The sequence below is a fragment of the Echinops telfairi genome, unplaced genomic scaffold, assembly GCF_000313985.2.
Source record: "Echinops telfairi isolate 266 unplaced genomic scaffold, ASM31398v2 ScPeMD7_70;HRSCAF=299, whole genome shotgun sequence".
NCBI lineage: Eukaryota > Metazoa > Chordata > Mammalia > Afrosoricida > Tenrecidae > Echinops > Echinops telfairi.
In genome coordinates this window covers 30,812,048-30,826,094 of record NW_022103968.1, presented here as the reverse complement: position 1 = coordinate 30,826,094, position 14,047 = coordinate 30,812,048, and the positions used below count along the sequence as shown (strand labels likewise).

General features: G+C 52.3%; 1 protein-coding gene across 1 annotated transcript in view; it reads right to left on the bottom strand.

Annotated features, from left to right (window-relative positions):
* The window catches only part of CRTAC1 (cartilage acidic protein 1), a 149,944-nt gene extending 141,643 nt beyond the window's left edge, over positions 1-8,301 (bottom strand). Inside the window, exons 1-2 of the mRNA XM_004701014.3 lie at positions 8,218-8,301; positions 4,437-4,636 (exon numbers count right to left, since the gene is read on the bottom strand). Coding sequence (XP_004701071.2) covers positions 4,437-4,636; positions 8,218-8,301 — 284 coding nt within the window. The remainder of the gene's footprint in view (positions 1-4,436; positions 4,637-8,217) is intronic.
* Between the last annotated feature and the right edge of the window lie 5,746 nt (positions 8,302-14,047).

The window sequence follows — 14,047 nt, the reverse complement described above, 5'->3', positions numbered from 1 at the left end:
CGACACCAACAGGAATCCCTTCCCAGACTAGGGGAGACTGTAGATTGGGTGTTTCGTTCCACAGAGGAAAAAAGGGGAAGCCACTGGGCTTTCTATTTACCGAGGGAACCAATCCCAAAGACCTCCGTGGTCCGTGCGTGCGCGGACGTCTCCAGGGGTGATCAAATCCTCCCCGGCCCTGCAGGGAGGAGGCTGCAAGCAGAATGCAATCATGCACCTGCCGGTTAACAGATAAGCCCTCCCTATGCAGAGGCACTCACCCAGCTGTGGCGGAGGCGTGAGCCTGAGCCGACCGAGTCCCTCCTCCACCCCCACAGAACACAGGGCGGTCATTTGCTGCTCCTCCCCGCATCAGATGCACGCACACGCCTTCCATCACAATTAACCCAAGGCTCTGAAACACAACACAAACTCGCCAGCAACATGCTCCAAATCAATGCCGTCGATACCCAGAACGAGGACATGAGGCAAAAAAGCAAAACAAAACAAACCTCTTCAAAGAGTAAATACTCAAAGCAACAGGGCTGGAATCATGGCACAAGGTCAGCAAATCTAAAGGCAAGTTCAACAAATCCAAATACAGGTTTAAGTACAGGGCACCTTAGAAACAGAAGGGCTGCCATTAGGCCGAGGGTTGCAAATGTAAATACCTGCAGGAGGCCAGATAATGGGAAGGGCTATAAGATAGGGGGGAGGGGGCCGGGCTGGGGGTGGTGGTGGCAGGCGATCAGGATCAAATTCAATGAAAACAACTCTCAATGAATTTAACTCTTGCTACACGATTCTTAAACAGAGTCATGATTCTTAGACAGCGAGTCAGCAATCAGAAGGAACGGAGTTACATATGATGGATACTGTTATTGTTATTAAATATGATGGATACTGTTACTGTTGGCTGTCTTCCAGTTGATCCCAACTCCTGGGGACCTCAGGGGTGTAGAGTGGAACTGCCCCCAAGAAGTTTCAAGGCCTAGGGTCTCAGAAGCAGAATCGCCAGGCCTTTCTTCTGAGGTGCTTCCGGTTGGGTTTGAACTGCCAACCAGCGACCCTCGTTGTTATAGTTAGCTTATAACTTCAGAGGCACTAGAGCAAGTCAAGAAGGAAACAAAACGGCTGCATGGCCCTCTAACATAGAACATTCCAGTTGATCCCAGAGGTCCGTCATGCAGGGAATCATTGAGCTGGATTTGAATAGGAGTGCGCACATTCTTCTCCAACCCACACCAAACCCCCTGCATCCAGTCAATGCTGACTTGTTGTTGACCCCTGTGGGTTTCCGAAACTGTGTTTTTGGGAGAAGAAAGCCCAGTCCTTCTTCTGCAGAGCTGCCAGTGGTTTCAAACTGCCAACCAGGTGGATCGCAGCCCAAGGAGTAAGCACTACACCGCCAGGACTCCTCCCAAACCAATGGTGCTGCCCCAAAGTGTAGGTGTGGTGTTAGTGGAAAGCAAAGGTGGACCCACTGATCTCCCAAGGTCCTGATTTGAATGCGACTCTAAGTCAACTCTTGGCTCCCCAGTCCCAAAGGAGACAGTGACAAATCATCCCGAGCTGAAGATAATGAAAAGTTATATTTGCCTTTGGAATGTATTTTGGTACTTAAATTAGAACGTGTCTTTCTGACGCGCAGAGAATTCTCAATGCTGTGCAACAGCCACGCAGGCTGACCCGGAGCTGGGAGGCTGCCCAATTCCGCCGCCCTGTCCTCTGTATAACTCGTACTCCTTGCGGAGGGTCAACAACAGCATCTTTCGGAACAGCAATGCAGCAGCCCAAGCTTTCTCAGACAGAAGCTCACTGGCTCAGCTCTTCCTCCGAGACGAGGGGGGGGCGGGGTCTTTCCGAAAGGGCTAAGACCCAGGAGAATCTGATTCTCGACTCCAGAAGATGATTCCAGAGGCCTGCAGGATCCCCAGTGAGCAACCAGCTAGATTACCAAGTGTGCACACCTGCTGTACGGTGACCACAAGAGGAGGGTCTATCCCATCTGGAGCCTCTACCGTAGAGGCTCCACAGCAAATGCCGTGGGTTCCGTGGAAGAGAGTGAAACCTAGAACCTTCATCAAAGAGGCAGATCAAATGAATGCCCAGCACGTGGAGAGAAGGGAGTTGCAGACTCAGGAGGGCAGGACCCATCCTCTGACCTCTAAGGCTGGGTGGGATGAGGACCCACCACAACCAAGCTTAGGCACCAGGCCCAGACAACAGACCTCGGCCAACAGCTGTCCCTGGGCTGGGCTGACAAGTACTCCCTCTGACTTGGAAAGGACACAGAGACCTAGAACATTCTGCTACCACACGGTTCTGCCTCATTCCAAGACAGTCCTAGGTCAGGAGCGGCCCTGGGGGCAAGATGTCCTCTCTCAGTTCTGATCCTTGAAGCTGAAAGATCAGTCACAGGGCAACACAACCTGTGACTGCAACCTCAGTTCGCCTTTGTGATGGATGCCCTGGAAAGGGGCGAAATGGGAGCAAGGATAGGAAAAGTGAGCTACAAGAGGTGGTTTTGGCGCAAACTGGGTCTGCATAGTCAAATAACTTGCACAGGGTTCACAGCTTGTGGGTGAGAGGTCTTAAAACCAGGTCTTTCAAAGTCAAAGCCTGAAGTGTTTGCTTTTCTGGTACAGGCAACAGCTACGCACAACATCACCTGCTGTTCCTTTGATTGGTGCTCCGGGAGAAATTGGGCTTCTCAGCCCCAGGCTGACTGCTGGCCCCTGGGTGTTTGGATTGCCGGATTGATTTTGAAGTGATCACTAAACTTCTCCTAGTGTAGTTTGGCAGAAACTCCAGAGTTAGGGAGCTGGGATTCGATCTGAACTCACTCGTTCACATGCCATGCACTTGACAGTGAGCAAGTGTCTGAGTGAGTGTTTCGGAATCCCAGTGTCCCGTCTCTGCATCAATGGGGATGCGTCTGTTCCTCCTCCATAGTGGTGTCAAGCGGATCAGAGGAGACGATGGGTAGGAAAGGCTTAGCACAATGCCTGGCACCGGGTGTGACTGCTGCTGGATGCCATCGAGTTGGTTCTGACTCATGGTGACCCCGGGATGCACAATAGAAGCAAACCCTGCCCGGTCCTGCGCCAGCCATCCTCACACCTGGTCTTATGTCGGAGTCCTTCGCTGCAGCCCCTGGGTCCACCACCTTGTCATGGAGTCCCCCTGTCCACTGCCCCTCCACTTTACCAAGCAGGATGTCTTTCTCCAGGCTCTGGTGTCTCCTGATGACATGGCCAGAGGACATTAGACAAAATCTCACCGTGGGCGTGCACAATACATGAGAACGGCCAACAGCGGTTGGCTGAAATGCACAGTCAGGTGCAATCACCTACCTAGACTGCAGGACAATAAGTGTCTGCAGCCATACACCTTTGCACAGATGATGTACCCGAATCTCAACGAGGAGGTGACCTAGTCAGAGGTATAGCGTCAGGGCACATACTCAAGCCATTCGGACTCTAATCTTACGCTCCTCAGGCTCTGCTGTCCAATGTTGCTTCTGAGGAGAGAGAGGGGCAGTGGCAGCAAAGGACTAGTGCAGAGGTGGAGCCGTTCCTCTTCATGTGTATTTCCTTCCTTCTTTGAAACGGGCAAGGTATGCGTTCTGGTCTTACGCAAACAAAACCAACTCAGAGTGACCCTAAATGAGATTTCGGAGATTTTGTACATCTTTACAGGAGCAGTCAGTCGCATCCTCCTCCCTCAGACCAGCTGGTGGGTTTGAACTGCTGACCTTACGGGTAGCAGCACTCCAACACTTAGCTGGCAATGCCACTAAGGCACCTTTCAAAGCCCAACCAAACTCACTGCCATCAAGTGAATCCTGACTCATAGCGACCCTGTAAGACAGGGTGGAACGGTCCCCATGAGTTTCTGAGACTTTAGCTCTTTACGGGAATGGAAAGTCCCCTCTTTCTCCAGTGGGGCGGTAGTTGGTGATTTCAAACTGCCGACCTTGTGCTCCGCAGCCCAATGCATACCCAATGCGCCACCAGGTCTCCTAGTCTTATGTCAAGTGCTATGCACTTACAGTGCTGAGCATCCTCTTTTACCATGCCTGCCACCACCCTTGAGCCCCTCCTCTGTAAAATATCTGGAGGTCCCTGGTGAGAAGTGACACATAACTAAGGGGCTTGAATAGGAAGAGGAGAGAGTGTTGTAAGGCAGGGCATTCCAATTTTCTCCGTAGAAAGCCTGTTGACCAAGCATCCTCCAAACTGCCTTCCATCCCAATTCTCCGCTTTAGCAAAGGGCAAGGACCGACTAGGTCAGAAGCCCCGAGGAACCCAGGCAAGTTACAGCTGCGTCACAGCTGCCCTCAGAGTGACCTAGTGCTGTACTAAGTCCGTGGGTTTTGAAGTTCCTTGTTACACAGCCATTCTGCAGCAAAACTGACCAGTGCATCTTCCCAGTTCCGAGTGGGGGACACTTACCCTGCCACGACGATCTCAAAGTCCCCGTCGTGGTCCACATCGGTCACTGCCACGCCATAGTTGAGCTGGGTGGGGTTGCTGTCATAGTCGGGTGGCAGAACTGAGTTGGTGACTGCGGTGAACATGGGCTCTACCCGCTGGGATCCTTCCGTGGTGGGCAGCAGCCACAGGAGCAGCAGGAACAGTAGCATCCTCGGCAGCTGAAACCCAAAGCGACAAACGTTACTAGAAGGAGAGCCCCCGGGTCCAACTTCAGTCCAGAAATCTCTCACCTGGGCCAGGCCAGTCGTCTCTTTCTCCCCAGTTCCCAGAGGGCTTGGCAATTGCTAAAGTAAACCCATGCTTGCTGCCATAGAGATGGCTCTGATTCATGGAGACCCAGTGGGTTTCAGGGTACAACCACGCTCTGTAAGGTTCGCAATGGCTGTCATCTGACAGAAGTAGACGGCTGGGTGTTTTACCTGTGGTGTTGGCTGAGGAGGTGTAGATGACCAGTCCTTGGGTTAGTTGACAAGAGCAGACCCTTGAGCACAACCCTCCCTCATCCCCAGGACCTAGCCTGTCCCTTTTCCCCAAGACCTGCCTTGACTACCCCTTTAAAATTGCAACTGGCACCTTAGCCCCCTCACCCTGCTCTGGATTTTCTTTTTCTTCGCACCTACACCCTGGTAGCATAGTGGGCTGAGTTGGGCTGCTAACCACAAGGTGATTGGTTTGAAACCACTAGCTACTCTACATGAGAAAGATGAGGCTTTCTGCTTCTATAAAGATTTACAGCCTTAGAAATCCAAAGGGGCAGGTCTACTCTGTCCTATGGGGTCACTATGGGTCAGAATTGACTCAAGGGCAGTGAGCTTGTTTGTTTGGGTCCTTTCCTTATTCCTTATGTCTATTATTTCTTGTTTGTAGTTTGGCAGGCAGGCAGGTACAGCGCCTGCTGCAGGAACCAGGTCGTAAGCTCCCCGAGGGCAACGACCATTTATTGTGCTCACTGTGGGTCGTACACCAAGCCAAGAAGGCAATCTGGCACGTGACAGGCAGGAAATACACGTCAGGTGAATTAATGAAGGAATAAACCAAAACCAAACTCACTGCCACCGAGTTGATGCCAATTCAGAGCGACCCTACAGGACAGGGCAGAATTGCCCCCGTGAGTTTCCAGAACTGGCATTCTTTTTAAAATCATTTTATTAGGGGCTCATACAACTCTTATCACAATCCATACATACATCAATTGTGTAAAGCACATTTGTACATTCATTGCCCTCATCATTCTCAAAACATTTCCTCTCCAGTTAAACCCCCGGCATTAGGTCCTCATTTTCCCCTCCCTCCCCACTCCCTCCTCCCTCATGAGCCCTTGATAATTTATAAATTATTATTTTGTCATATCTTGCCCAGTCCGACGTCTCCCTTTACCCACTTTTCTGTTGTCTGTCCCCCAGGGAGGAGGTCACATGTAGATCCTTGTAATTGGTTCCCTCTTTCCAACCCACTCTCCCTCCACCCTCCCAGTATCACCACTCACACCACTGGTCCTGAAGGGATTGTCCGCCCTGGATTCCCTGTATTTCCAGTTCCTATCTGTACCAGTGTACATCCTCTGGTCTACCCAGACTTGCAAGGTAGAATTGGGATCATGATAGTGGCGAGGTGGGGGCGGGGAGCAGGGGAAACATTTAGGAACTAGAGGAAAGTTATATTTTTCATCAGGACTGTCATTCTTTACCGGAGTGGTTTTGAACTGTCAGTCTCGTGGGTCACAGTCCAACTCATAAGCGGTACGCCACCAGGGCTCCTCATGAAGGCATGATGGAGTCTAAACATACAGGCATTAAAGCCAGACAGACCAAGGGAGGAACTCTAGCCACTCCGATGAGGCAGATCATGTATCTGAACCTCGACTTCTCCAGCCGCCAAGGTGGGAAACACTTAGCTCGCAGGGTCATTATACACGTGACGATAATGAACACAGAGCTCAGCTTAGTGCCTGGCACACCATAGGTGCTCAGTAAATGGAACCCCCTACCGGGATGACTACAAGAGCCACTTATTGCAGCCTCAGGAGAACCCCAAGTCTCGACAGGAATGTAGACCATAATTACTAAGTTCCAGGGGAGAAAGAAGGCCACGGTCAAGGGTTTCTTGAAAAATGTGTATGCTGAGACATGTCACCCTTCTTGCAAGTCCTGGTAAATAAATGTCTTGTTAGTCCCCACCCAGAGCGGGTGATAGGTAAATAGTCTTGAGGCACTCTCACATGAGATAGCAAGGCACTAGCAGACAGTCACACAGCCCAGGGCTGGAGTCTAGACCCCGGGAGCAGCCAGGTCTAGAACCACATGTTGCTGCGGAAGGATGGGAGCACACCCCAGAGGGAGCCTGAAGGAAGCTGTGCCTCGTAGCAGGTTCCCGAGCCCACACCCCTTCCCAAGGCAGCCAGCCGCCACCTCCCAACCAGGAAGCAGGCAGTTAGGGGCTGCATTCCAGCAGGATCTGGCGAGCAGTGCATCATTCACTTGGAGAAATTAAACCATTGCGTGCGTGCTTTATTTTAAATTAATTATGTATAATCCATTGTATAATTCATTATTATATCTCTAACATAACTCAGAGTGTTGCCAAGCAGCCCGGGGCCACCGGAGCCGGTGGCCCACGCAGAGCAGACGGAGAACGGCCAAAGGATGGCCCAGGAGGTGAGCAAGTACAGAGCAAGGGAGACAATTCTGACACCCTCAACCTGAGACCCAACCCGCACGCCTGGAATTGGAACCCAGAGCGGCCTGAGCCCAGTCCCTGCAGGGGGCGCTGTGCCTTCCCACCTGCCAAATTCCCAAACCAACCTCACTCCCGTTGAGTCAATGCTGACTCATAGCCACCCTTACAGGACGAGGTAGAACTGCCCCTGTTGAATTTCTGAGGTTGTAACTGTTTATGGGATCAGAAAGCTCCTGTCTTCCGCCGGGAGAGCGGCTGGTGGTTTCGAACTGCTGGCCTTGAGGATCGCAGCCGAACTCCATCTTCTGGATGGAACCTTTTCTGCTGGCTTGCCAGTGCATCTGGCAGACCAGAGCAAGGCTGAGTGAGGCTGATATCTTAACGAGGGGACGAGCAGGGAGGACACGAAGCCTGTATTCCCAAACAGAGACAGACCTCCTGCCAGCAAAGGAGCCTGCTCCGCTCACAGACCTGGAGACCGGAGCGGAGAGGCCCAACATTGCCTGGGGAGCCACATGCAAGTTCAGAGTCTCCCCAATGCCTTGTTTGGAGAGTCAGATGGTCATCCATGGAGACACATGGAGGCAGAGTGCTGAGTCAGCAGATCCCTTTTGTGTTTTGATTGGACCTTGCGCTCTAGATCCTGTGTGTTATCCTCAAATAATTTTACTAGCCCGGCCAGGGGTGGGGGCTCTTGCAGCAGGATCAAGGGGCACAGGTTGGGTGTGGTACTATCAGTGAGGTCACGAGGGGAAGACAGACACCCCAACAAGACAGCATCTTCTACTGCACTGTCTTGATTGCCGAAGGCAGATGCCTCACCCTCTCACCCCCGCCCCCCCCCCAGGGACCTGCAACCAGCAGGAAGTTAGATGGGATCAAGGGGTAGTTAATAACCACTGAGGACATGCTGCCTCATGCTGCGATGCAGCGTGCAGATCTGAAGGTCATGGGCCTCTAGGTCAAAAGGGATGACTCCTCCAGGAGTAACCGCAACAGCAAGCGAGTGTCAAGTGGAAAAGCCAAATCCAATTAATTGACAGTGGAGGGAAAGTGTGGTCACCTTAAACTGCCGGCGGTGGGCATGGACAAGACAAGTGGCATGGGCCATGCCTTCTCGAGGTGAGTCGTTCCTCTCGGGTACCATGCCTGCACGTGGGTCCCTGCCACCAGGGAGGCATGCTTAGATGGGAGTAATACCCATCTAAGTAGTCGAGACTCCCTAACGACGTTCAGGGGGTGGCAAGGACCGATCCAGCCCATTGACGGGTGCTTTTTCTCTGAGTAGCAGAACTTTTAATTAAAGGATCCCAACGAGAGAACTAGCTAGCCTGTGTTATTCGTTTCCAGATAAATAACCCACGGCAAGATGAAAAAGGAATTGGGAACCTCTGGTCTGACCTCTCTTTTGCTGGGTGACCTTGAACAAGTCCCCATCTCACTGGGTCACAGCTTTCGTCTCTAAAATGAGGGACAGGAAAGAGATCTCCAAAGGCCTTTCCTTGCTTTTAAATTCTATGATGGATTAAAGGATTTTTTTTAGAAGCAATCCTTCAGCAGTTTTTTACCCCCTCCCCCTTCCCGCAGCTTCTTCTATAAACTCCAGCCCAAACCAATGTGCCTTTTCCTTTCTGAGCGTAATCAACGCGTTTGGAACAAAACAGCTTTTCAGCAGAGTTCTACAACAGTTCCTTCACAGGCCCAAGGCCAGAGAGGAAAAAGGCAGCCTTGCATGTGGCTCTGGAATTCATCCCGTCCTGGGCAGAGCAGTGGGTACCTCCTGGGGGTTAGGGTGGGGTAGGATCAGCCTCCTCTGGGAGTTTAAAAGAACTGCAGAATCTAGGGTTCCACCTGAGAAAGCTGAATGGACATTTTAGCAAGATTTCAGGTGCTTGGAAGGCACATTGAAGTTTTGAGAAACGCTGCTTAGACTTGACCTCTACTGTCTACACCCGGACACCTGGGTCCATCCTGACTCCTGGTGACCCGCTAGGTCACAGAGTAGAACCCCTCCACAGGGTTTTCTGGAATGCAATCTTTATGCCTACAGGCCGCCAGACCTATCTTCTGTGGCACTGTTAGATGGGTCTGAACAACCAAGCCTGAGGTACGTAGTTGAATGCAAACTGCCAGGAGCTTCGGATGACCTGTGTCTTAAAAAGAAATACTGGCCTGGGTCTCCTCCCAGATGACCCCATAGGATTGGTATAGGATGCAGTCAGGACATCGAGTTTTTTAAAGGCCCTTCAAGGCATTCTAATGCGGGGCCAAGTTTGGGGGGGTGGGGGCCTTGTTCTCTGTCAGGGTTTCTGTGCCTTACTTGAGTGTCAGTGGGCATGAATCGTCCGGGGGTCTTTTTCACACTCAGATGCTGAGTCACTAGATCTTCTAGAGGGTCTAAGTGTTTCGAAACGCTCCCCGGTGTGCCACTGCTACGGTTCACCAACTCTGCATCGAGTCGCACGGGGCTAGCCACCACCCGTGCCCCCAATTGAGGATGCATCCTGTATGCCGCCAGGACGGTAGGAGTCTGGTTCAAGGGTCTCCTCCTCTAGCTCTAAGTGGCCATGGCCGTGTGCTGGCGAGTCCACCCCAACTCTCCCTGGCCCCCAGTGACAGAGCTGGCTGCCCCACTGGGTTCTCTTGGCTGACACTGACAGGAGCCGGTGGCCGGGTCTCTCTCCCCCGGAGCCACTGGGTGGGGTACCAACTTTGCAGTCAGCAGCCAAGTGCTTAACCATAGCTTCCCCAGGCCATTGGCATCTAGGCTGTAGCTATGGGAGTCCCCAGGGCTTCACTGGGGCTCAGACAAGCATGAAGCATGCCAAGCACAGGCCATCTTCAATTTCAGGCCATCTGATCATCCTTGATTGAACGCCACACAGAGCTATTTGACTCATCTTGGCAAGGAAGGGCGAAGAAGGGAAGGGTTGGAGCTGGAGGGGGTTCAAGTCAAGGAGACTAGTGATAGGTCCCGGGACAAGGCAGAGCCTAGGGAGGCTGTAGTATGGGCAGGAAGTGCAAGGCTGAGATAGAGATGCTAGCCAGTGGGTTCCCAGAAACCATCTTGGCATAGCTGGCTTCCAGGAAGAGTTCGACATAGAGTTGTTGAATGAAGACATGAAGGAATGGCAGGGGGGAGGGGGGTGTCCAAACGAAGGTGCCTCTCAAGTGATACCGTGAATCAGCAGAAACCGTGTGTAACCATTATTTAAAACTGTGTTATACCATCCGTTCAAAAACAAAAATGCAGTTCTTTCCCGAAAGCAAAAAGCTTCTCAAGCTGCAATAGGCACGAGTCACCGGGACCTCGTAAGAATGATTCAGCAGGTCTGGGACCAGAGCTGGGTGGGATTCCGCATTTCCAACAAGCTCTCGGGGGGATGCCACAGCCACTGGTCTCTAGACCACACTTTCAGCATCCAGGCTCAAAGCCAATGGTTCTAAACCGTAGCTGCCCAATAAAAGCACCTTACCATGTTTAAGAGCATGCTGTAAGCAAATGTGGTGAAGAAAGCTGATGGTGCCCGGCTATCAAAAGATATAGCGTCTGGGGTCTTAAAAGCTTGAAGGTAAACAAGCGGCCATCTAGCTCAGAAGCAACAAAGCCCACATGGAACAACATATCAACCTGTGTGATCACGGGGTGTCGAACGGATCACTGAAGACAAATGGGTGCATAAGCAAATGTGGTGAAGAAAGCTGATGGTGCCCGGCTATCAAAAAGTATAGCGTCTGGGGTCTTAAAGGCTTGAAGGTAATCAAGTGGCCATCAAGCTCAGAAGCAACAAAGCCCACATGGAAGAAGCACACCAGCCTATGCAACCACGAGGTGTCGAAGGGATCAGGTGTAAGGCATCATCAGAACAAAAAATCTCACCATAGTGAATGATGGGGGCAGTGCGGAGTGGAGATCCAAAGCCCATTAATAGGCCACTGGAGATCTCCTTGCAGAGGGGTCTCAGGGAGGAGATTAGCCAGTCAGGATGCGATGTAACAATGATGAGAAATACAACCTTCCTCTAGTTCCTAAAGGTTTCCTCCCCGCTCCCACTACCATGACTCGAATTCTATCTTGCAAGACTGGCTAGACCAGAGGAGGTACACTGGTACAGATAGGAACTGAAAATACAGGGAATCCAGGATGGATGAGCCCTATGGGACCAGTGGTGTGAGTGGCAAAACAGGGAGGGTAAAGGGAGAATGGGTAGGAAAGAGGGAACCGATTACATGGAACTGTGTGTGACCTCCTCCCTGGGGGACAGACAACCGAAAAGTGGGTGAAGGGAGAAGTCGGACAGGGCAAGATATGACAAAATACCCATTTATAAACTATCAAGGGCTCATGTGGGAGAGGGGAGCGGGGAGGGAGGGGAAAAATGAGGACCTAATGTCGGGGGTTTAAATGGAGAGAAAATGTTTTGAGAAATGATGTACAAATACGCTTTACACAATTGATGTGTGTATGGATTGGGATAACAGTTGTATGAGCCCCTAATAAAATGTTTAAAAAAAAAAAAAAAAAAGAGCATGCTGCTGCTCAGACCCCTCCTCCAATGTCTAGTTTAACTGGTCTGCAGCGAAGCCTGGGGGCTGGTTTTAATGGGTAGTCCAGGCTGAGGACTACCGACTGCCCCAGATGCCTGCTCCCCAGATGGGAGAGCAAGCTACCGTCCGAGGTGAAGTGAAAGATGTTTCTGCTACTGAAATCCATCACCAGCTTGTTGGAGTGGACTAAGAAACTCTATCTGGTCAGAGAATGTCAAGAGAAGGGGAGCCTCTTCAAAGTTCAGGGAGGGACGTGGCACAGACTGATCCCTCTGGAATCAGAAGGGGCAGCAGACATCCGGCGTGACCCTGTGCTATACATGGCCGACTCAGGAAACCTCCTGTCACACCACACTGCACATCTGAGTCTTTGGGGAGAGCAGATAGAAAAATCAGAAGCAGAATGGAAAATGAACTCAACTTCCAATTTCCCGAATGCTTGTGCATCGAGCACCTCCTTTGTCCTAGACCGCTATGAACCGTATTCCCGTCAGGTGCAATACTGGAGTGCTACCCAGAGAAACAGGAACTAGCATATCAAGAGATTTAGGGAGTCGGAGAATGCCAGAGGAAGGGAAGCCGTCCTTGATCTCCAGTCTCCCCGCAGGAAGGTGTAACATCCGTGGAAGTACACTGGCAGGTTATCCCAGGCAGAGCAGCCAGAGGAGGGGAGGCTGACCATCAAAAGTGGCCCAGGGCAGAGGAGCACCAGAGCGCCAGGTGTCTCCACCAGAGTCCGGAGCGTCTCCTGCAGGGGGAGGGGGTCGAAGAAGGCTCTTAATGAGGGCAAGAGGTGGTAGCTCCTTGTTTCAGCCAGTGAGAACTGCTTCGTAATTATAATTTTTTTTAAAAAAATGCTCCGTGCTCGATTTGTTGTTGTTTTTTTTTGCAATCCTCAGCAAGATGAAGAGAGAGAGAAAGAGGAAAACAAAGCAAAATCCCCAAGCTTGGAGTCAGGGAGCTGGATTTGGATATCAGCTCCCCTGGAGACTAGCTGGTGACCTGGGACATGCTCCTGAACCCTGCTGGTCCTCGGGCCCCTGCGTGGAGCCCCAGGAGAATACGCCCCACTCAGGCCGTCGTGGGTGGCTTTCACTGCCTGGGCAGGAAGCTCACTTCCCGATGATATTTCGGCCCCCTTTCACACAAGGATAGCACGGAGGTGCGTGTTTAGACATTGGCTGAGGGTCACACGCAGCCCAGCTCTGTTTTCCCGGGCCTCGGGACTTTGCTGAATTGGGTTTCACAACTGGTAACCAAGCAACCTAGATCTTCCAACCTGGGGTCAGGCAGTTGTGGGGAGAGGCTGCCATAGCAATTTTCAGGGCACAAAGTTCCTCGTTAATTACTGAGAGAGCTGAGGACCCGGCCCCAAGCTCCCACCAAGGCAGGAGCCTCGGATGCTGCAGGTGTGGGGAGCGTGCCAGGAGGGAAGAGGGACCCTTCCCAGACCTGGCAGAAGAGCAGAGACACGAGGGAGGGGGGAGAGGCCGCTGTGGGCACGCTGGGCCCTACTCGGGCTGGGCCTCCGGATCGACACAGACACCCACAAACACGCTCCCGGCACTGAAGCGAGGTTGGAAAGGAATGTTTGCCCAGGGCACCGCTTCCTGCAGACCCACCACGAGCCTGAAATTATGCTCGGTGCTGAGGTGGGTGCTGCGTGATGGAGGCCACGTGCAGTGGGGGGAGGGTGGGAGGGAAGCTTTTCAACTTTGGGGGCGCCGGGGAGGGGGAGACGCTGCGTGGGGAGGCTGGGCACTGAGGGAGGAAGCTTCCTAGAGGTGAAGAAAGGGCTTGACCTGACCTCTGGGCAGGGAGAAGCAGGAGGAAGGGGCCCAGAGAAATGGGGAGCACAGACCAGAGAATGTCGGGGACTCACCCTCACCGGTCCTTCTAGAACCTTCCATCTAAAGGAGGGAACACACTCCAGTTCATGTTTTCATCGGGAGGGCTTTCCACCAGACTAGAGCACTGGATCTCAATTGGGGGGCGCTTTGCTCTCAGGGGCCATTTGGCAAGGCTGGGAGACTGGCTGTCAGAGCTGGGGGAGAAAGGGGGTGTTGAGGCTAGGGTTGCCGTGACACAACCCTACACACGCACACACACACACACACACAGGCTGTCAGAGCTGGGGGAGAAAGGGGGTGTTGAGGCTAGGGTTGCCGTGACACAACCCTACACACACACACACACACACACACACACACACACACACATACACTTCAAAGGCTCCCTGGGGGCAAAATGTCCTGGGAGACTGACTGTCAGAGCTGGGGGAGAAAGAGGGTGTTGAGGCTAGGGTTGCCGTGACACAACCCTACACACACACACACACACACACA